This window comes from Oryzias latipes, chromosome 4 (genome assembly GCF_053564925.1).
Source record: "Oryzias latipes strain Hd-rR chromosome 4, Olatipes_Hd-rR_3.1".
NCBI lineage: Eukaryota > Metazoa > Chordata > Actinopteri > Beloniformes > Adrianichthyidae > Oryzias > Oryzias latipes.
Window position 1 is genome coordinate 28,361,801 of NC_136240.1, and position 21,231 is coordinate 28,383,031.

General features: G+C 42.7%; 2 protein-coding genes and 1 long non-coding RNA gene across 6 annotated transcripts; 1 reads left to right on the forward strand and 2 right to left on the reverse strand.

Annotated features, from left to right (window-relative positions):
- Positions 1–782: 782 nt before the first annotated feature.
- On the reverse strand, positions 783–6,472 carry LOC101157046 (uncharacterized). 3 transcript variants are annotated; one of them, XM_078946227.1, is made up of 4 exons: positions 6,338–6,469; positions 5,332–5,579; positions 4,237–4,356; positions 783–3,652 (listed from the first exon to the last, which is right to left on the reverse strand). In XM_078946227.1, exons 3-4 carry the CDS (start codon positions 4,237–4,239, stop codon positions 2,321–2,323), a joined length of 1,335 nt encoding a protein of 444 aa, XP_078802353.1. In that variant the 5' UTR covers positions 4,240–4,356; positions 5,332–5,579; positions 6,338–6,469; the 3' UTR covers positions 783–2,320. The 3 variants fall into 3 exon arrangements, with proteins under 3 accessions (XP_078802353.1, XP_004068312.1, XP_078802354.1); XM_004068264.5 differs by lacking the exon at positions 5,332–5,579 and having other exon boundaries at positions 6,338–6,466; XM_078946228.1 differs by lacking the exons at positions 4,237–4,356; positions 5,332–5,579 and having other exon boundaries at positions 6,338–6,472.
- A 4,463-nt stretch (positions 6,473–10,935) lies between these two features.
- On the reverse strand, positions 10,936–11,778 carry LOC105353988 (uncharacterized). Of its 2 annotated transcripts, none has more exons than XR_013655621.1 (4): positions 11,704–11,778; positions 11,544–11,578; positions 11,301–11,362; positions 10,936–11,144 (listed from the first exon to the last, which is right to left on the reverse strand). It is a non-coding gene; the product is annotated as an uncharacterized LOC105353988 (long non-coding RNA). The 2 variants fall into 2 exon arrangements; XR_013655622.1 differs by having other exon boundaries at positions 11,700–11,726.
- A 721-nt stretch (positions 11,779–12,499) lies between these two features.
- scp2b (sterol carrier protein 2b) lies at positions 12,500–17,328 on the forward strand. Its single transcript, XM_004068165.5, has 5 exons — positions 12,500–12,658; positions 13,714–13,804; positions 13,885–14,014; positions 14,109–14,188; positions 16,888–17,328. The coding sequence occupies exons 1-5, from the start codon at positions 12,636–12,638 to the stop codon at positions 16,981–16,983; spliced, it is 420 nt and encodes a 139-aa protein (XP_004068213.1). The 5' UTR covers positions 12,500–12,635; the 3' UTR covers positions 16,984–17,328.
- Positions 17,329–21,231: the final 3,903 nt, after the last annotated feature.

Genomic DNA, 21,231 nt, shown 5'->3' on the forward strand with positions numbered 1-21,231 from the left:
TTTCTGCTGCAGATGCATTAAATCAAAAGCAGTAAAAAGCTGCATTTGAAGGAACACGTGTCCAAAGACATCTCTGTGATTCCAGACTCAGACTCTCGCTTTGCACGGACATAGTGACAACACGACAGAACCCGTCTCCCTTTACCATTAGTCTGCAGTGGCCAAATGTGAGATGGGGTGGGGGCAGTGCAGCTGACGCTGTTAGCTGTAGCAGGTGTTACCCATGAGTCCAGTCTGTGGGACAGCAGGACATGTCATGCAGGACATGTCACCCAGTCATGAAAGAAATCTCAGCCAGCAAGACTGACACATTTCCATTTTATTAGGAATACAAATATTGTTCTCGATAAATGTTTGCTGGGGTTCAAATCCCAGGAAAGAAGTCCACTGTGCCCCAACAGTCCCAACTGCACTAAATTAGTCTGGATACTAGGGTCTGCTAAAATATCTGTAATGTAATCTGATAAATTCTAACCTCATATCAAATTTCTTCATCTGTGGGAGCCCCACCAGGATAGAGGGGGTGGGAGCAGGGAAATATCAGGATTCTCACGAGGACAGAGAGGAGAGGAAGAATATGAGAGCAACAGATCATGGACATGGGATGGAGAGTCAAGGCTGCTGATCATGCCTAATAGGAATTAACCCCCTCCCTTTTTTTTTTTTATTTAACCTTTATTTTACCAGGAAATCCCATTGAGATCTTTTCCAATGGGAGACCTCATCCGTGAAAATAAAATCTGTATCATAATCAGAATTCGGGCGGAGACAACATGGACATCTTTGGATTTTACTGGAATTTATTGATTGTAATCAGCTCACACTTTTGGAACGTTACAGTTTGATAAAACAAAGAAAAAAAAACATAATGCTCCCGATTTATAGTCAAAAGCATACATTTTCTGTTTGTAATTGTCCTTTAGAAATAAACTGTTTCTGTATCCTTCATTCCCCGTTTAAAGTTAATTTTAATCCCTGCAGAATAACGTTAATGTTTTGTTATTTCATTGTTCCAGTTTTTCTTTCTGACAGTTATCCTTAGAAACTAATGCTGTGTTCACACCAGGCTCAGAAACACACATTCGAGTAACCATTTCCAGTCAAAAGTCAACGTAAACGCAATGTAAATATGCCAGTTCTGAGCCTCCGCGTTCCAAAGTCTTGCCTTCATGCATCGCTACGTAAGTTATTAAGTCTGTTTTCAGGCTCTGTGTACAAAACGTGCAGCAATTGAACACGTGTTGAACTCTGACCAATCATGGACGTGGATTTGAAGATGATGCAGGTGGCGTCTTTTTCAAAACACAAGTGCCAACCGTTTGAAAACTGATCATGAAGGACAAATTATTAATTGCTGTTTGTGTCCAGCTGGAATTATACAACACCAAAAGTCAGTCAAGAATCTGCGTTCAAATATCCGTGTTCAGCACACTCTTGAACAGGCATCACAAGGCCAGTATGTACAAAGCACAACTTGTTGCAGAGGTCTTGTCATTGGGTATCAGTTCTGAGTGTTTGTTACATTCACCGGTCAAGCTTTTCTTTAAGGGACAGATTCTAGGGTCTGTTCATTAATGTAGGCTATTTTTTTTTCTGTGGGCCATTTGTGAGTTTTGGACATTGTCCTTTATTGTTGTACTTTCTGTGTTTCGAACTACTTCAGAAGCAAAGTCACATTAATTTAGTATCTACAAAGTTTTTTTTAGCTGGAAATATAGCTGGAAATAAATTCAGGCCTCAAGAGGTTAGAGGATTGACATGGATTGTTCCCACTTGAAACTATTCCACACGCATGTCCTTAGTCCTCTGTTCTTGATAGCTATTGTTATAAATTAAAGTTTCTAAGTAACTTTGTGTCACAGTCAGTTCACATGATCGGATCATGGAACACATGTTGCAGCTTTCAAGTTATGTAATCCAACTGCATCCTCAATTTCTCAAACCTTCATTCATTCATACTCAGTAAGGTGTGCGTGGGGGGGGGGGGGGGGGTCTTAGTAAGGCGCCAGGTCCAGATGGGACAGCTCGTCCTACAAGACCCACGTCAGAGGGGGTCTGCCCGCCCTCCTATAGCATAGCGTTGCGCGTCTCATTACGGTTATTTACATTCTTTCTAAAAGACACCCCCCCCTCCCCTCCCCTCCCCGAGGCTTCAGCTGTCAGCTCCAGTGTCAGTGGTGCTCTGATGGAAACTTTCAACCACCGCGTCCACCCTTGCTTGTCTACACTGCAGGAACGGGGGTGGGGGTGAGGGGGTAGTTACAGCTGGTACAACTGCCCGCGGAGGCTGAGTTGTGCGTGTGCGGGGTGTAGTGTGCTTTTAGCATGTATCAATGTGTTCACGCACATGCGTGAGCATGTGCTGCGCGAGCTTAGATGCTCCCCGAAAGGCTCGGTCGCAGCTCCCGCAGACAAAGATGCGTCCTGCGCAGCTCTGCTCCTCGTGCAGCAGCAGGCGGTCGAGCTGGCTGAAGTTCCGGCTGCACGCGGAGCATCTGTGCGGCTTCTGTTCCACGTGCATGAATCGGTGCCGGACCAGGCGGGACGCGGCGGCAAAGGCCGCTCCGCAGTCAGTGCAAGTGAAGGGTCGCTGGCCGCTGTGGATGGCCTCGTGCTCCGCCAGATTAGAGGACTTGGTAAAAGTCTTGGAGCAAACCGCGCACACATACGGGCGCACGCCCTTGTGCGCTTTCTGATGCTCCACCATGCGGCTCGCCAGCGTGAAGGTCTTCCCGCAGTCCGGGCACGCGAAAGGCCGCTCCCCCAGGTGCGTGCGTTCATGGCGCTGCAGGGACAGTGGTTTGTTGAAGGTCCTGCCGCAACGCGCGCACGGGTACGGCTTGTCGTTTGTGTGCATGTTGCGCTCATGTTTGCGAAGGTCGGAGGACCGAATGAAGTCCTTGCCACAGGTGGCGCAATTGTAGGGCTTCTCCCCCGTGTGAGTGCGGATGTGTTTGCGGTAGTCAGAAGACCAGACGTAGGATTTGGCGCAGAAGGGGCAGCCGTACGGCCGCTCCCCCGTGTGCAGCCGCTTGTGCTGCTGCAGCGTACCCTGGTGGGAGTAAGCCTTCCCGCAGATGTCACACACATGCGGCTTGAGGCCGGAGTGCGTCTGCAGGTGACTCTGGAGGTTACACAGCTTCTTGAAGGCCCAGGGGCAGTGGGTGCACTTGAAGGGTCGGTCTTGCGTGTCTACTGCTCCACGCTTTTTCATGGCTACCAAGAGTCGGTTGATTTTGTCATCAGACTTATTTAGCACGTTCTCAGACTCCACGGAAGAACTGATGGAGCTCCCCTGGACCTCAGGCAAGGAGCTTTTCTCCATGTCCTTGGGGCTATCTAGACTCGGAGGAGCCTTGAGGGTATGCTGCTTACCCTGCTCATGCTGCTCCTCAGACTTATCTACAGCTTTGCTGCACTCATAGTTTGTTTCGGTTGATGAAAGCGCAGCAAACCTCTGCAGCAGCGTGCAATCTGGTGTCTGGGGATTCAGATACAGGACTGCGCAGTCTCTCTGTGCAGATGAGCTGCTCCCAGGTGAAGAGTCAGTTCCCTGATTCTGATGAAGATGTTCTTCTTGAGGGGAAGAGGTCGCACACAGCCCCCCATGGCATTTCCTCTTTTTTCTTCTAGCAGCCACCCTGTTTGACATCTGAAAGATGCAAAAGTATGTTGATCTTCTGCACAAACACTGAATTTCACTGCCAAATTCAAATGAACAGGATCTCATGTAAAACCCTTTTAGTTCAATTTTAAAAACATTTCCATATAACTGTTAATTTCAAGTGACTAAAGGTGAAACTTGCATTAGTAACCTAACCCTTGTGCTATCTTATGGGCTCCAGATGACTCACCCTTACATTGACAATGACAAAGGTGGATAAAGGTGGAAAGATTTCATGTAATCTATGGACATCAGTGAAGATCACAAATCATTGAAGAAAAAAGGTTCAGCACACTGTCTTGTGGGTCTAGATGACCCAACTCCCAATGTTAAAGTGCCTTGGATAGAACAAAGGTTATAGGAGGAAAAAGCCTGCATTACTAATTTCAATTTTTTCCAGTGTTACTGGAAAGTACTTTAAAAAAGTCAATCTATAGGTTTTATGATTTAATTTAATCTTGAAAGAGAAAATCAACTAAATCAACTCAATTGATTCGCTTTTGTGGTTATCCCTGTAAAGTATGACAGAAAACTCATGTTAGTCTTTGCCGCTGACACACAGAACAGCTTACCATTCGGGAGGAGTTTGACTCTTGGAGGTGCAGCAGAAATGCCCTGAAGCCGGCTGGAGCGCTGAATAAGTGTGGGAGTGGGTGGGGTTTGGCAGCAGTGCCTCTGGGTCATCACCTATCCTGCGAGTCAGCAGAAACGAGCTCTCAGCCGGGCTCACCTTACCGATCTGCTTTAATGAGCTCACAGCTTGCGGCCCCCACTGATCAGTGTCAGGATTGGTGTCAGAGCACAGGAGCCCCCATTCTTTGTGCTATTTATGAATGATGTGAGAAAGAACTTAACCTCCTCCTGTTTTTTTGTTTTGTCTTTGTTTTTTGTTTTGTAAGTCCATAGAGTCATGTCAAATGTAGCAGGATGATGCTGCACAGCTGCAGGCAATCCCCTGACTATCTGAGAGCGGTATAAAAATTGTTTGGCCCAACGCTTGGGCACCTGGTGTGCTGTACTCATACCCCACTCATTTCCTAGTGGCTAACCTTCTGGGCTTCCTGGTAAGTGGTAAGATGTTGTCTCCCTGAGAGCCTGTTTAGGATTTCTAAATAAGTTGTATTCATAGCTTAAAAAGAATCCGGTATCCGAAACTTCGCCCAAGCGAGTTGAAGGTGTGGATGACTTTCTCCTCCCTGCTCAGGTGATCAGAGTTTATTTTGTCTGTGCCTCTGCCTTTTTTGGTCTTCTTCTTCTTTCTCTTTCGGCGTTTCCCATCAGGGGTTGCCACAGCGAAACAACCTCTCCTTTGAGGATGAGTCGCATGTATAACTTGGCAATGTTTTACGCCGGATGCCCTTCCTGACGCAACCCTCTCAATTTATCCGGGCTTGGGACCGGCACAGAAGCAGAGAAGGGAATAGGGAGCAGCCCGGATTCGAACCCTGGTTACACGGATGGAAGGCGCCGCAAACCAGCACGAGCTAAACCGGCACGAGCTAAACCGGCTCCTGGTCTTAATATTTATTATTTGATTTTAATTGATTTGTTTGTATGCCGAGGCATCAGATGCACCATTTTTGCTTGGCTTGGCTTCCCTTTGATTTTATTGCTTAAGAGTTGCGGATTGCTGCTGCCAGCTTCAGCTAGTGGTCTTCCAGCGCTACCTGTCTGCCCCCTCGGACGCACTCCTCTCTGCTTTGGGCACAGGGTGTCTGAAGATCCTGGGTGTGGTTGGCCTCAACTGCAGCTCGTAGCTGCCAACTCCAGGCCAGGGTGCTGCAGCTCCTGCCGGTGGGCTTCAGGATCCAGTCGGTGAGCTTGGACACACCGCCTGTGCGGCCAACAGAGCAGCGTCAACCCCTCACTACTCGAGGTTCATTGGACTTGGGACCTCTCGGCAGGTCCTAAGGACCTGTAACAGACGTGCTGGTTTTTATTCTGGTTTGGGACTTTTTATGGTTTATGTGTGAGTGAGTAATGGTGGGCACTAACTGCTGTTTTTAGCTGCCCTAACATCATATTGCCCACTCCTGTTTATACCCCCCCCTTCTTCTTAGGACCGGGTGCTTAGGCGGGGCGTGTCAGGCGACAGCGTTGGAGGCTCAGTTGGGGCATGTGTGTGTTCTGGTGTCCATTACGTTCCTTCATGTCACACCTGCATGCCACTGAGTGGGGTGTTTTCCTTTTTTTTTACCTTTGTTTACAGATCTCCTCCACGTCAGCCAGCCCAGCATTCTGTTAGTAACCCTCGGCCCAGAAAGGTTTTATACCCAATCTTCCCTCCCCAGTATGATTGTCTTTTTTTTTAAATATATTTTAGTGTTAATAAAATTACTTTAAACTGGTACCTCGTCTTGTCCTCATTTTGGAAAACAATCTGCGTGCCTTTTATTGTAAAGCGCCTTTGGGTTCCCCGGACCCTGTACCCAGGGTGGCATCGTTTACTCGGTCTGCCTCACCACTTGCCTCAAAAAGTAATGTCGTTCCGACAAAGAACAGTCCATTTTTTTTCTGACTGGATTTATCTTAAATCTGACAATGACACAACTGAAAAGACTTCACTCTTTAACTGCATGCAAATGCATGCACAGACGCTAAGAATAAGTTCAGTATCTCCTCCTCTGTATCTGTATGTACAATGAAATGGGAAATTACAAAATGAGATCTAACCTGAAGACGGCTCAGAGTCCGAATCCGGCTGAAGGTCTATGTCTTCTCCATCTGCGTGGAGAGTGTTTGCTGTACTTTTTCTTCTTTGGAACAAAAAAAATGGAGGAGGTCCGTCAAAGTAGTAGGCTATGTTCAGTGAGGTGTTTATCCACCACAGCACAAAAGGAACTGAGTGATTGCAAATGAAAGTCAGGTGTGTGGCACAATGAGTTATAACGCTAGAGGAGACATGCCCGCTTGGGAAGCCTGGCCAACTGTGGCGGAGCGAGACTCCATCTTGGTGAGGTAGTCGGGGCCCACATGACAATGATTTCTATAGCCTTTGGTGGCATCTAAGTAGCTTTATACAATTTATTTATTTAAATATATATATATAGTTTGTTGTTGTTAAATAAGAGAAACAGTCAGCATTAAAAGCTCAAACTTTAATGAAAAATGCATAGTTGCAGGAAAAATATTACAAATAATTTTTAAAAACAATTTCTAAACATTTAGAAGTTTTAGACCTCTTTGACATGTAATTTAAATTATTTAGAAAAGCCCAACAATAAGTAAATAACAAGTCAATAATAATAATAATGAATCAATTGTAAGTCAATAAATAATAACAATAATAATAAATAATTCATAGTAATTTATTAGCCAATGGTAAAATTAGTTGACCTGCAGTGTGAAGGTATACTCAATATTCACCGCAAGGAAATCTCTCACAAATGTGGGGAGATTCACAAATGACAGTGGGTTTGTGAATGCACATTCTAAAATTTGCACGATGTGTGACTTCATATTACAAGTATACCTAAAAATGATGTTTATGAAGCATCTATTGTGCATTTCTGAAAAGTTTATTGTGAATTTCCAAAAAATGTATTGTGTTTTTGTGAAACACAGCGTGCACATTTGTGCGAAACACTTATTGTGCATGTGTGAAACACAACGTGTGTGTTTGTGAAACACAGGGTGTGCATTTGTGAAACACATCGTGTGCATTTCCAAATTTATATTGCACGTTTGCGTAAAATTACAGTTTTGAATCAAAGCGTGTGTATTTGTGAAACCGGTTGTGTGCATTTCTGATTATTGAGACTGAATTAACTCCACACAGAGCTCTATGTATAGAGCACAACTTCTAACACAGTCAGAGCTCAATGTGTTCGAAGTTCTAACACATATCAGAGCAACACTGTTCATCTGTCTCATTCTTTCAGAAACTTGTTAATATATATAAGAGCTTTTATTTGTCTGTTTTTACTAAACCTTTTTAAAAGATGAGGCTGTAGAGAAGAAGGTTCAGTTTGCATTCTCCTGTGGATGAAAATACTTGTTAAAAAAACAGAAACGTTTGTTAATTCTGTATTTTTCTTCTCTTTTGCATGTCAATTTTTACAGATGTGCCAATTTCCTCCTCCTTCTCAAAGACCACAGCTACTGATACTACTACTTCTTTGTGAACAGTGTGTCGTTCTTTCAGCCATCCTCTCTGAACTCTCACTTTTAGATGTTGTAACTGTGAATCTTCAGCATTAGCTTTCTTAAACTTATTCAGCTTTTCCTCTGACATTGGCAGTTGAGGTGTAATCTTGTTTACCTCCAGCTCTTTTCCAATCAAATCTTATTCTTTATCTCGTAAGAATGCTCGACTCAGTGTGTCTGCAATATGAAGTTCTTTGCCGGATTTGTGAGTCACTTTCAGGCTGTATTTTTGCAATCTCAGGAGCATTCTCTGTAGTATCATGGGAGAGATTTCTTAAAGATGCTCTCCAGTGGCTTGTGATCACTTTCAATCTGAATGTACATGTACTGATGAAACTTCTTACAGCTATGCACAATTGAAAGCAGCTCTTTTGGAGCATATCTTTGCTGCCGGTCAGTGGTTGTCCATCTTGCAGTAAAACTGCTTCCATGCCTTGTGAAATTGCATCACCTGAGAGTGTCACTGGCTTGTTAACATCATAAAACTTTGGAGTTGGGGCCTTGGCGACGAGCTATTTCAGATGTTCAAAGGTCTCTTTCTGTGCTTTTTTTTCCAGTGCCACTCTATGTCTCTCTCAAGCAGCTGTCTGCCAAACACTGCCACCAACCTGTAACCATCAGAAGCAATGTAAGGTGTCTTGCCCAAGGACACTTCAATGCATGGGATGGGCAAGGCAGGAACTGAACGTTCGATCTTCCAATCAGAGATGGACTGCTCTACCTCTCCCTCACAGCAGGCCTAAATAACTGATGGATCAAAAAATAAATAAACAATCAAAGCTATACAAATTGACTGTGGCATGGTTCCAGTGATACAGTGAAAACTAACTTTTATGTGACTATTCTAAAGAAAATCAAAGCAAATTATCAAGACACCAATAGATGGCACCATTTACTAACATGCATGACATTTCCCTGTTTGGCCTTTACACAGTGAAACATCTTTACAAACCCAAAAATAACTTCATTCTGATTCTGTAATACTACAAAAACATAAAAGAAATGTCAGAAACTCCCCAATGCAAACGTCTGCAGTTGAAAAGTCAGCAGTTATTTAGAAAATGAAGATAAACATTACAAAGAACCACAAACCCGAATATAACCTCCCCACTTTTCATACAAACACAAATGGCCACACGATCTATAGCGATCTATAGCATCTATAGCAGGGGTGGCGAACACGCGGCTCTCGAGCCGCATGCGGCTCTTTGCGTCTCATCATATTTTCTATATATTGTGCCTAGTTTCATATTTTTTTTCTCTTAAACCACACTCAAATCCATCAGAGAGTATTAAGAATAAATAATAATATAAGTAATTTGGCAGTGAGGGTGTTTTGATGCGACACATACGTGACCGCCAATCATTTCCGCGGGTTAGGCCCAATGCCGGAAAACATAGGTAAAGATTTGATGGGCGTGCAGACTGTTAACCTCATGGTCAACATGGTGAAATTCAGAGTATAGAGATAAACACAGGACGTTTCTGGAAGAATGGGAAGATTCTTACTTTTTCACTGAACTGAATGGCAAGTCACTGTGTTTATTTTTATGAGCTTGTTTATGGCAGAAAAGAACAAAACGTATCCCGGGGAAAATTAAAAACTCTTCCTGATCATCTGACACAAATTGTCTCCTTTATTAACAAGTTTTAGCTTTTTCTTTGTGGAGCTCACAGCAGAAGGCTGCAATCCAAATGAATAAAGGGCAGTACGTGATGCTGCTTGCGCAACTGGACGGAACTTTACTTTAATTTTGAGTCAACAAATGCAGCTTCATTTTGAAAATGAAAAAGCATTTCTGGTATTGACTTTTATTTTTAATTATGCTCCAGAAAAACTTCCATACTGCAACAGAAACGACCGCAGATCACTTTTCTCATCGATCCTTTAATGCAGAGACTTATTGCCTGATATCCCTGCTTGTCACCAATGAGGCAGCGAGCAAACCGGAGACGATTGAGCTGAAATCTATTTTGAAAGAAGGCCCTGTTACATTTTGGAGAACGGAAAAATACCCGTGTGTAAAAGAGCTGCTCTCAATCTGCTGCCTGTGTTCTCCTTAATATATGTCTGCCAGTCCCTGTTATCTTGAAACACGTGAAATCAAGGCATTGGTCCGTTCTGACCGACACTCACGTAAAAGAACTGCTCAGAGAGACTTCAACTGAATATAAACCTGATCTGCAGAGGATTGCTAGAAACAAGAGAAATCCCACTGAGATCATCCCATCACTCTCTCCAAGGTATGAAATTCTGAGATGTAGTTTGGAAAACACACATGACTGAGCATGCTTGTGTGAATATTTTAATATTCCATCAATTATTAGTTTTTCATGCAAAAAGATTAGTTTTTAAATTTTAAAAAAAAGTTATAAAAGTTTTTTTTTTTTTACTGAAGGTCAAAATTAAATGAATGCCACACACATCTGAAATGTAATGTCTTTAATGTGTTTATTGTGAATATGAATTACTCAGACACCAGAAGGATGCTCTGTCCAGATGTTTGTGTACTTGTCATTGAAAGAGGAGTGTTGAGATACAAAGAATTACCAGTTAAACAGTGTTGGATGAATGGTGAAATATTCCGCTTTTATCTTCATAAATTTGACTTCAGAGGAGTCAGTGCTTTACCAGCATCAACCTCACCGCCCATCACTGAGTAGTTGTGTCAGAGAGAGGCAGGAAAAAGAGTGAGAGAGAGTGTGTGTGTGCGTGCAATGAGAGAGAGAGGTGCCTGTGGAGGGGGTATCTGACCTCCAGGGTAGTCGCTGTGTTAACTCTGGCTAAGCTGCATTTGATGTGTATTGAGGGTGGACACTTTCCTTGAAATAAACACAAGTGCAATACTTGCAGTTGTGTTGCAGGGAGAGGAGTGTTTTATGGAAAATAATATGCCTTTAATTGCGTGTTTGTGTGTACGTCTTGGCAGGTCAGTACGTGGTGTGGCTCTTTGACTCTTACAGTGATAAAATTTGGCTCTTGGTGTCAAACTTGTTCGCCACCCCTGATCTATAGCATATAGATCATTGGAGAAGTTGAACAGTCTAGTATCAGGCCAGTATCTGTTTTTTGGTTAAATGTGACCCAAGGCCCTCTTACATGTGCACCCCAAATGGAGACTGGATTTCATAAAGGGGTAAAAAATATACAATTTATTAAAAACTTGACACAAATTCCATAAAAGAGAAAGTTAAAATAGACTCGGACAGTTGGACCGCACTCCAACACTGCATGAGGGCGGCTGCCTCCTGGATCGACTCAGCCCCACTGCACTGGCGGGTAGCCACAACCACCACCAAGGGAGATCTCTGATCCAACTCACACCAGGAGTACCTGCTCAGGGCCCAAATGCACACAAAACACACCACGACCCAAACAGTGATTAAAAGAAAATACAAAACAGAAGAGGTGCACCTGAGCAGGTCACCACTAATTTATGGGCTGAAAACAGGGGGGTCCCCCTTACACAATACTAAATATGGCACCCACCAGCTACCATAAGGATAAAAGGAGGAGGCAGCCACCCTCAGCCAGGTCCAGACACCAAGATACTAAAAATGAGCACAAAACAGTTTAAAAATGGATAAAAGCAAGGGTGTCAAGCTTGATTAAAACATTAAAAACAATGACTAAAAACACTAAGCAAAACAGCAGTGGCAACTCTGCTGGAAAAAGAAAAATAAGTTAGTTCTCCCCTGGGACAAACACATGTTTTACAAACCCTTATATTACCTCTCATGCCCCAGGGTCAGAACTCATGCCACCACCTGTTAATATAAATAGAGTTTAAAATCTTGCAAACTCAAATGCCTAAAAACTTTAGTAAAAGGACTCAAATGATTAAAAGCTTTAGTAAAAAAAAAAAAAAGGTCCACATGTCAAGCTCACCCACCAAGGCCAAACCAGGAAACCAGCATCTAGATGGAACTCCCACAGCTGCTATTTATCAGCCTTGTGAGCCAATCACAGCTCAACAGACAGGTGCTGGCCATGAATGTTCATCTATGGAACACCATGAGGGACAAACTACCACCCACAGCCCTGTCTGTCACATAAAGTGTTCCTTAAAGTGTGTGACGGCAGTGGTGTGGATGTAGTGCAGTCGACCTCTGCCTTGAAGATGACAGGTTCGGTTCCTGCCTCGCCCGCCCATGTGTTGAAGTGTCCTTGGGCACTGAACTCCACATTGCTCCTGGTGGTTTTATGTTGGCGCCATTGTTTGGGATAGCCGCCATCAGTGTGGGAATGTGAGTGTGGGTGAATGGGATAGTGACTATAAAGTGCTTTGGGCCTTCAAGGAAAGCAGTAAAGTGCTACAAGAAAAAACAACAATAACAACAACACTAGGCTAAGCAAGTAAATGACATTGTCTGAACTTCAGAAACTTATTCTCACTTTTGTTAAAGGACATGTATTATAAAGGCAGTGGCGACCAAACTATAAGCCCCTCCCCCTTGAGTGGGAAGTACTAGGCCTAACAAGTTGTGCGACTATCAAGATCTGCTTTTATTTTGAAAATATCAAAATGAAGGAAAGGCAATGTTTTGAGCGTGTTTTAATAAAACAAGCTTCAAAGTAAAAAAAAAAAAAAAGATGTTTCTTGTGTATTTCTAACTTCACTTACCCCTTCATGACTGCCTTTATTTCAAACGTGTAAATAATTATTTCCTTTTTTGTAAGCTGCTTTGTTGACGCGCAGCTCTGCTCTGGCATCGATACGTCGCGTCTGCGGGCGGAGGAAGCTGGAAAAGGCGGAAGTGAGCTGGAAGAGAGTTGTTATCTAACAGCCGGACGTTTCAGGACTTCTCCTCTCCTTCATACAAAATGCCCGAAGATTCAAAACCGAGGTAAGGAGGCTGTGCATAAGCGGGTGCTCGCCACTAGGCGGTCGAATAGCAGCGGCACAGAGCAGCCGCGGTTGGCGGCATGAAAGAAGCGAATCTCTGTCAGTAGCGCTTGTTGTGGCTGAAGAACCGGCTCTCCTTACGCAGCTGTACTCCAGTCCAGCGTGTAGACCAGCTCTTCGTACAAAAAAGGGGGGCCTTTCAGTGCTTTAACAGTTCAGCTGCACGTGCATCTAAAGATGTCATGCTTTACAACAATCACGCGCGTGATTCTCAGCAGTGTCTGCAGCAGTGCACGCGCGCATGGCGGCTTGACCACTGGGCTGTTATCTGCTTTGGTCCAACTGATAAGATTCTGAGAAGATCTGAGGATTCCTGCTAAACAAACCCGATGGTTCAGACCAGACTTCATTCATTTGTTTATTAAATAAATTAAAAAAGCAAACTTGAAGACACTTGATGGTTTGATCTGTTCATTAAAATCACTTCTATCAACATTAGTAGAACTATGCTGCTTTTCTGTGGCAGGGAGCAAACTCCTTCTGTTTCAGCCAATCACAGTGGGGCGGGCGCTGACATCATAACTGATCTTCTTAACCCTTATCATGGATTTTGTACATGTTTGTCACCAAGGGCGGATCAAGACTATTCTGTGGCCCGGGGCTAACATTTTTTGAGGGCCCCACAACACGACAAAGGAGACAGTCAAGGAAATCTTGATAAATGATTCACATTTAAACATATATCCCAAATGCTTTGAAATATTTTCAGAAAGCATAACATTTTTGTCTCCAACCAAAAAAAGGAGGAACTCATTGTGTACTTAATGGGTTTTGACTTTTGTTATTTACAAACATATTTACAGATGAAAGAAAATGTTTACTTTCTTCATTAAAGTGTATTGACTTTTGCAGTTTTTTAAGTTAATATTTTCTGCATGACCAGAAGCCTCCCTACATGAAAAGTAACTGGAACACATGACTATTTCTAAATTACCTTTCATAATTTATGAACAAATGAAACATATTGACACCAGATTAAATATGTAATTGTTTCAGGGTCCAGGCATGGAACACCAGTGCTGGAGATGGGCTGGAGGGCTTCAAAGCCCACGCTGTTTTCCAGGAGATTAGCAAGAAGCTACAGGAGGTAAATGTGGGGAAACATAGCTGCCTCACCCACAGCGGGACACACTCTCGTTCCTCATGCAAGCTTTTCCTCTCCTCCAGGATGGGGAGCAGTTTGTGAAGAAAATCGGTGGAGTTTTTGCTTTCAAAGTGAGGGACGGCCCGAACGGACAGGAGGCCACCTGGTTTGTGGACGTGAAGAACGGCAGAGGCAGCGTTCACACGGACACGGGTGAGGACAACTGCAGGAGACAACAAAAACGTTGAAGGAGAGACTCTGGCGTTCCTGACTTTTACCTGTCGCGCCATTTTGTGACTGCCTGCAGATAAGAAGGCTGACTGCACCATCGCCATGTCTGACGCCGATCTGCTGGCTTTGATGACGGGGAAAATGAACCCCCAGACTGTAAGTGTTCAGCCTTTGGGTAGGGAGAAGAAGGCATGATACCAGTCATGGTGGAATGATAAGAACCTCTGTGATCCATGTCAGACTTGGAATCCTTTCAGGACTGTTCTGTTTGTGCTTCAGTGTGTAAACTCTGTTCTGCTAGTCATGCAGGACTATGTGACGCCTCCAGCAGCAACAACCACAGCATCCTGGTGTTTGAGCACTTCTTCTGTTTGTTGCTCATATCTGCTGGTGGATCAGTTTAAGCCTAAGCTGACCCACAGCTTACTCGAAGTCCGATTGGACCAGTGCTTTGGGCATTCCTGGACCTCCCTCATAAAGGATGCAAAATAGTTTCAGAAATGTGCCGATTTGAACAAGAGCTGTGACGGTGTGGGATTTTTGATCACCGCGGTGATGAACCAGCAGGGGGCGGGGTGTCGTGGTTAACTGAAGCCCCCCCCCAAAAAAAAAACACAAAAAAAAACACAAAATCCCCCGACGGCCGCGTTGCAAATGAATACAATTACAACGCAGTATTCTTTATTAACCAATAACAGTAACTACTAACTATCTAGCTAATGAACAAACCATATACCTTATTTTCCGGACTATAAGTTGCTCCGGAGTATAAGTCGCACCAGCCCAAAAATGCATTATAAAGTAGAAAAAACACAGACAAGTCGCACTGGAGTATAAGTCGCATTTTGACGGGAAATTTATTTGACAAAATCTGAGACCAAGAACTAATAACTTGCACAACCTCATATGACACAATCATAGCAGACTGTTTATGTCATAATTTCACAGTAAATCTTTCTCATACTTATTTATTTATTCCTTTCATGAAGCATCATTGTCCAACTAATACTCTGTTTTCATCCTGTATTTGTAGAAACAGTTGTCATTTTTATTGCATTTCTGAATCTATGAAATCATTGGAAAAAAGAATATTATTTTGTTAGCCTTCAAGATCTTACTGTAAAAAAAGTTTGCTGATTCTCTGAGTCACTTAACATACTCTTAACACTTAACATACCTCATTGACCCAGGAACATCATCTCTGTTCCTCACAAATGAACATAACAGGAGGGTTAACAATGTATTTATTTCAGTTTAGTTCTAATATAAGTCGCTGCGGATTATAAGTCGCACCCCTTGCCAAACTATGAAAAAAAAGGGCGACTTATAGTCCGGAAAATACGGTAGGTGTTGTAGAATGACTGTGTGTATTTGTGTCAGTGCGCTGAGTGTGTAGGAGGAAGGAGCGCACACAAGTGTGTTGGGGGGGTGTGTTGATTCTTCTGCAGCAGACCGCTCTGAAGCTGCACGCCAGGTTTCACCTGTGCTCTCTGGTACAGACATCTTCTCAGAATATGATATATTGCCCAGTAATAAACAGTCTGCAGACACTTTGTCATCTTTCCGGTAGCCATGAAGCCTGGCACCCATGAGGAACGCCATGCAGGAGTGCAGGATTTATACAAACACGTAACTTTGTGCTACACAAAATAGTTCCCAAACAAAACATGTAGTGATATTCATCGAAAGCTAACGGTGCACGTTCGGTGTTACTGAGTGAAAAAGAACAGTAAAAACCCCCCCAACGCGAAATCCTCCGGCGGGCGGCCGTGTCGCGCACTCAAGAACGCACGCAGCTTGTAAGGGAAATGAATATAATGGAAATGAATAATTAGAACGCAGTAAATTTGTGGTATTTCCTCGCGAAACGGAAACTTCTGTTGTAGAATCAATGAGGATGTGCTTCTGAAACCGCACGCGCGCGTGTGTGAGTAGAGGGAGCGCGCCGCCTGCAGCGCAGAGGCAGTGACAGCCGCTGCGCAGCCCAGGGTGAGAGACACGGTGCAGGGAGTGAAGGAGAACAAGTCTGAACACAGGACTAGCAGAAAAAGTAAATTATCAGCAAAGATGATTTAGTTTCATGTTTTTATCATAGTTCCAAAAAAAAACTTAAAATCCAACATTCTTTATAGCAAAATTAATTGAGGTGTCGTCCATTAATGTCTAACGATGGACATTTCATCTGGCATTATCCCATACATAGGCTGTAAACTTTAGGGTCACTTCTCCCACACGTGACTGGGGGCGTCTGGTTTATGAACACATTTTTGGTAAAGCACTTAGCATCGAGTTTGAAGCGTGTCAAAAAAGAGGCTGCAGATGCGAATTTGAAGCGTGAATCGCGCTTGGTGTGGACGCAGCATTTTCTCCCAAAATTTCCACTTAAACTCCAGTGCTAGATATGATTTTTGTTTTTCTTATTCATGATGCATCTTTTCGGCTGCTGCGACTTATACCCCAGAGCGAGTTAAAGTTAAAAAAAATAAAGTAATTCAGTTTTCGTATTTGTTAGTTCCCCCCTACATGACATTCCAAATAGATCCCCCCCCTCTCCCCTCCCCCGTTGTCAATTGACAATGAATGTTGGACGTTTAGCAACAATAACACACTGCTGGAGGATCTAGACCACTCTGTGCTGTCGTGCGCTCTCAAACGTGCCCAGCTCTTGTTTGGGTCATTTGGTCAACCTTTGTTGCCTTCGACCTACTTTCTCCAGATCCAGATAATCTGTAGACTCACCAAACCAGCAGCCGGACCTTCAGTCTCGCATTAAAATCAGATTCACAGCCATTCTAATGAGACCCCCTTCTCCTTTCTCAACCCCCCCACCCCTCCTATCCCATCTGGTTTGGCAGGCGTTCTTCCAGGGCAAACTGAAGATTACTGGAAACATGGGGCTTGCCATGAAGCTGCAGACCCTGCAGCTGCAACCAGGCAAAGCCAAGCTGTAGAGGAGAAGCAGGCTCTTCTGAGCGAGGCGGGGGCCACCCAGCTGGTCCAACCAGAGGGTATTGAAGGACAGATGATTGATTTCCTGATTGAGCGTCCTCTGACTCTCTCATGATTGTGGTGACAGCCTGCTAGGATTGGGACTGTGGTACTAACCTCTGTGAGCACTTCTCCACGAAGAAGACTCCCTTCTGTTGGGAGCGTCTGCACTGCGTCTTCATCCGCCTGATAGTCTAAGTGCCTCCTGGTGTCAGACTGGTGGTCCTGTTCACGGTTGTAACCCACTGCTGCTTTCTCTGTTGTGATCTTGAACTGATTTTTACTAAATAAACTAGTCTTTCTCTGTTTTCTTTTGCGGTTCCTTTCGTCCAGATGGTCACCGCTCTTTTGAAACGCTGATATTCCTGCAGGCAGAAACAGAGGCTGGATCCTCTGGAAACTTAGTCTTTCAGCTCTGCAGCCGTATGAACAGATAAACTAACCATGGTGACATCCTGACTCAGAATTTTCACTACTCATCACCTCCCTTTTTACTAGAAACAGTTTGTGATTTATTGTTTCTTTCTCAGACCTGCTGCTTTGCTGCCTTTTGCTGGTTCTGTTTATTCGGTCCAATAGTTTAAACAAGCAGTACAGGATCAGAAAGACTTCTGATTGAAAAGTTTTTTTTTTTTTTTTAAACAATATAAGATGCTGACTTGTCAAGTTTTTGACAATAAGAACTACCCAGAGGTACTTAAAGTCTGAACACTGTCAACTTAGGTTTCTTTTGCTCTTGTGCATGTATGTCCAATAATAAATTTTGATTTTTTTTGTGGTTCTATTTATATTTTAAGACTTAAAAAAATGAAATATTTTTTGTTTTATGGGAGATTATTTTAACTTTGAAAAAATATTTTAAATTACTTCATATTTTTTTAGACTCAAATCTAATTTTTTTTTTTTTTAAGAATGTAACCATCGGTGACAGATTTTTTTTCTTTCCAGATTTCCTTTTTTTGGTTTTAAAAATGTAATCTATAGCAAGCCAAATGATCAGGATGCCTCACCAAATGACATGAAAAACATCAATAAAAACTAAAATGTCCGTTCTGCAAAACTAAAAAAGAAAAGGTTATCTGCATTTTTAATTTGATGTTCATGAATGTGGGTGACGAGCTCTGCACTGTTTTCAGCAAACACACATCCACTCATCCAGATGTTACTAATATTTAAATGTACAAAACTCCAGCTGCTGCGCACATGCAAGACAGTCAGGGGCACTGCAAAGCTCTCAGGGGCGTCAAGGTTAAAGTCACGAGGATCCCACTAACCATTGCTCATGACCCTGACATAAAGAAAAACTGCTCGTTAGTATGTTGGTTAAAAAATTTATAGTAAAGTTAATAAAATGTTTTATAAACGCAATGAATTCCATTATTATATACCATCAGTTCAGGAACAACATTTGACATAAAGTCAAAGCCAAAACAATCATGCGAATCAAGAACAGCAAGTGTGAGTATCGGGATGGAGAAATGTCCAGGTGTCTATTTTCAAGAACAAGAGAAGAGTTGTGGAAACTACAGAGAAACAAAGCCAATGAGTCACAATAAACCAATTGGAAAAAGTGACTTCATGCCAGAGAATAAAACCACAGATGAAATACTCGCTTTGAGGATGTTTCTGGAGGAGTACAGAGAAGGTCAGCACGACCTTCATTGTGTTTTTGTAGATTTAGTGAATGATCTAAAAGTCCAATTTATCTTTTGATCTATTTTAAAAATGTTCCCAGTGGTCTTTTAATTATGATTATACTGGTTTTAGATCTAAAAACGTTTTCTAGCACATAGTTTCTGCAGAGTGGCAGGAGTTCATCAGAAATTCACCTCTGAGTTATGAGATACACCGTTGGCATGGAGTAAGCCTTCCCATCATGCCTTTGTTTACGATCTCTCCTGCTAGCTTCCATCTCCTCGCCACCCCAACCTAACATCACTGGTGCAACAAAATTGGTGAGCAATATTGGAGCTATCCAGCTGTAAAGTTTTGAGCCTCATACCAGCTCAGTAAAGGAAAACAAAGACATTAGTAGATCTATTTTTCTGCAAGTGGATGTATCCGTAAGGAGTTGAGGGAGCTAGTGGCTGCTTATTATTGTTTGTACATAACTATAAGATCTTTCAAACTGCATTTTTTCATCTGCCCGTGATGCACCACGATTGGAATAACGACATACTCAGTAACATAGTTTTAATCGTAATATTCTTTCTTTTTGCCCTGAGAGAAAAATGCTAAAAGAACACATTAAAAACATGAAAAACAAAATACAGATCTTTTGGTATCATTTAACAGGAAAGATCTGTGGTTTGTATGAAAAATTATGAAATGATACATGATAGAAACGTACAATGACATTAAAAGTGCCTTCTGGTCAGTGCAGTAGTCATCCTTTTAACCCTTGTGCTATCTTAGATGACCTCACCCTTGCATTGACGTGTTCTCCCTACCATGACAAAGGTGGATAAAGGTGGAAAGATTTCATGTAATCCATGGACACCAGTGAAGATCACAAATCATTGAAGAAAAAAGGTTCAGTGCACTGTCTAGTGGGTCTAGATGACCCAACTCCCAATGTTAAAGTGACTAGGACAGCACAAGGGTTACACAGTCAGACTGTAATGTCTTAACCATGATCAAGACCAAAGAGCTGTTGAACGACACCCGTGTCAAGACAGTAGACCTGAAAAAGACTGGTATGAAGCAATCTAAGATAAGCGTGTAGTTTATTGAAAAGAGATCAACGAGTGGAGCAATTATTAAAAAAATGAAGAAATACGAGATCACTGACACTCTCCCTCCACCTCGAGCTCCATGCAAGATCTTACTAGGTGGAGGAAAATTATCTTAATAACAGTGAGGAAAGATTCCAGGAGGTGCTCCAATATGTGCTAAAATTGTTAAAACCGGAGAAATTATAATAAAAGTAATTAATATAAAGTAAGCTCACAAACTAACATAATTTATAAGAAAAGATCCAGGTTTAACATGATTAGGCAGTTGGATAAAAACTGTCCTGTAGCTTTTGCCTGAAGGCAACAAGTCAAACAGGGAGTGTCCGGGTGTGAAGCGTCTGATGATGTTTTTTGCTCTGTTGAGGCAGCAGGAGCTGTGGAGGGTTTCCAGAGTGGGGAGAGTGTAGCCAACAATCTTAGATAAGTACACTTGAGTTTTGCAGGACATGAATGAGAGCAGTAAGATAGTGGTGAGATGTGCTATAGGTGTGACAGAGGAGTTCAATGGTGAGGTTACAAGGAGCCGAGGTAAAGAAGGTGGAAGACCTTTAAGTACTTTGTGTCAACAGTACAGAGCAACATATAGAGTGGGAATGTGGTGAAGAGATGTGTGCAGGGAGGTTGGAATAGGTGGAGGTAGGTTTCAGGTGTGAAAGCAAGAAATCATCAGATGTTTTTTGAAACAAATGCAAGGAAGCAGATTGAGATTGTCTGCAGACACTAAGAGGACGGACAGTAATTGTTTTGGTAAAGAGCGTTGAGGTCGGAGCAACAATGAAAGGAGACTAAAGAGTTTGTAGGACATGTGACTGAGGAGGATGCAGATGAAAGGGCTGGACATAGATGATTCACTTTGGTAACCTCTAAAGAAAGCAAAGAAGAAGAACATTATATTGTAAATGTAAACCTTAAAACCTTTAAATGAGCTCATTTAAATAAGAAAAATTGTGTTTAAATATATTGAACCTCGTTTGAATAAATTAATAAAAACACCAAATCAAACTGTGCAGAAGCCAGTGGAATATTGAAATCTTCCTGTTAAGTATGAATATTGTACTGTCACAGTCTTCAGTTCTGTTTTTGTTTTCCAACCTGTTGTGTCTTGTGTGCAGATTGGCTGTGGGTTCACCTGGACGGCTCCGCCTCTCTCATGTAGCTTTCCATGAGGGGCACTCAGCTGTCTGCACTTTAGGCTAATTTGTTTGTACTCCTGTAAGTGTGTCCGTTTCTGCTCTCTGTGTCGGAGTGTTTCATAAGTTTAGTCTGTATCATGCGGGTTCCAAGTCCTGTTATTTTTTATGGAGTTTTTTTTTTCCCCACCTAGTTTGGTGTTTTTTGTTTTATTATCCCTTGTGCTATCCAAGGCACTTTAACATTGGGAGTTGGGTCATCTAGACCCACTAGACAGTGCGCTGAACCTTTTTTCTTCAATGATTTGTGATCTTCACTGGTGTCCATGGATGACATGAAATCTTT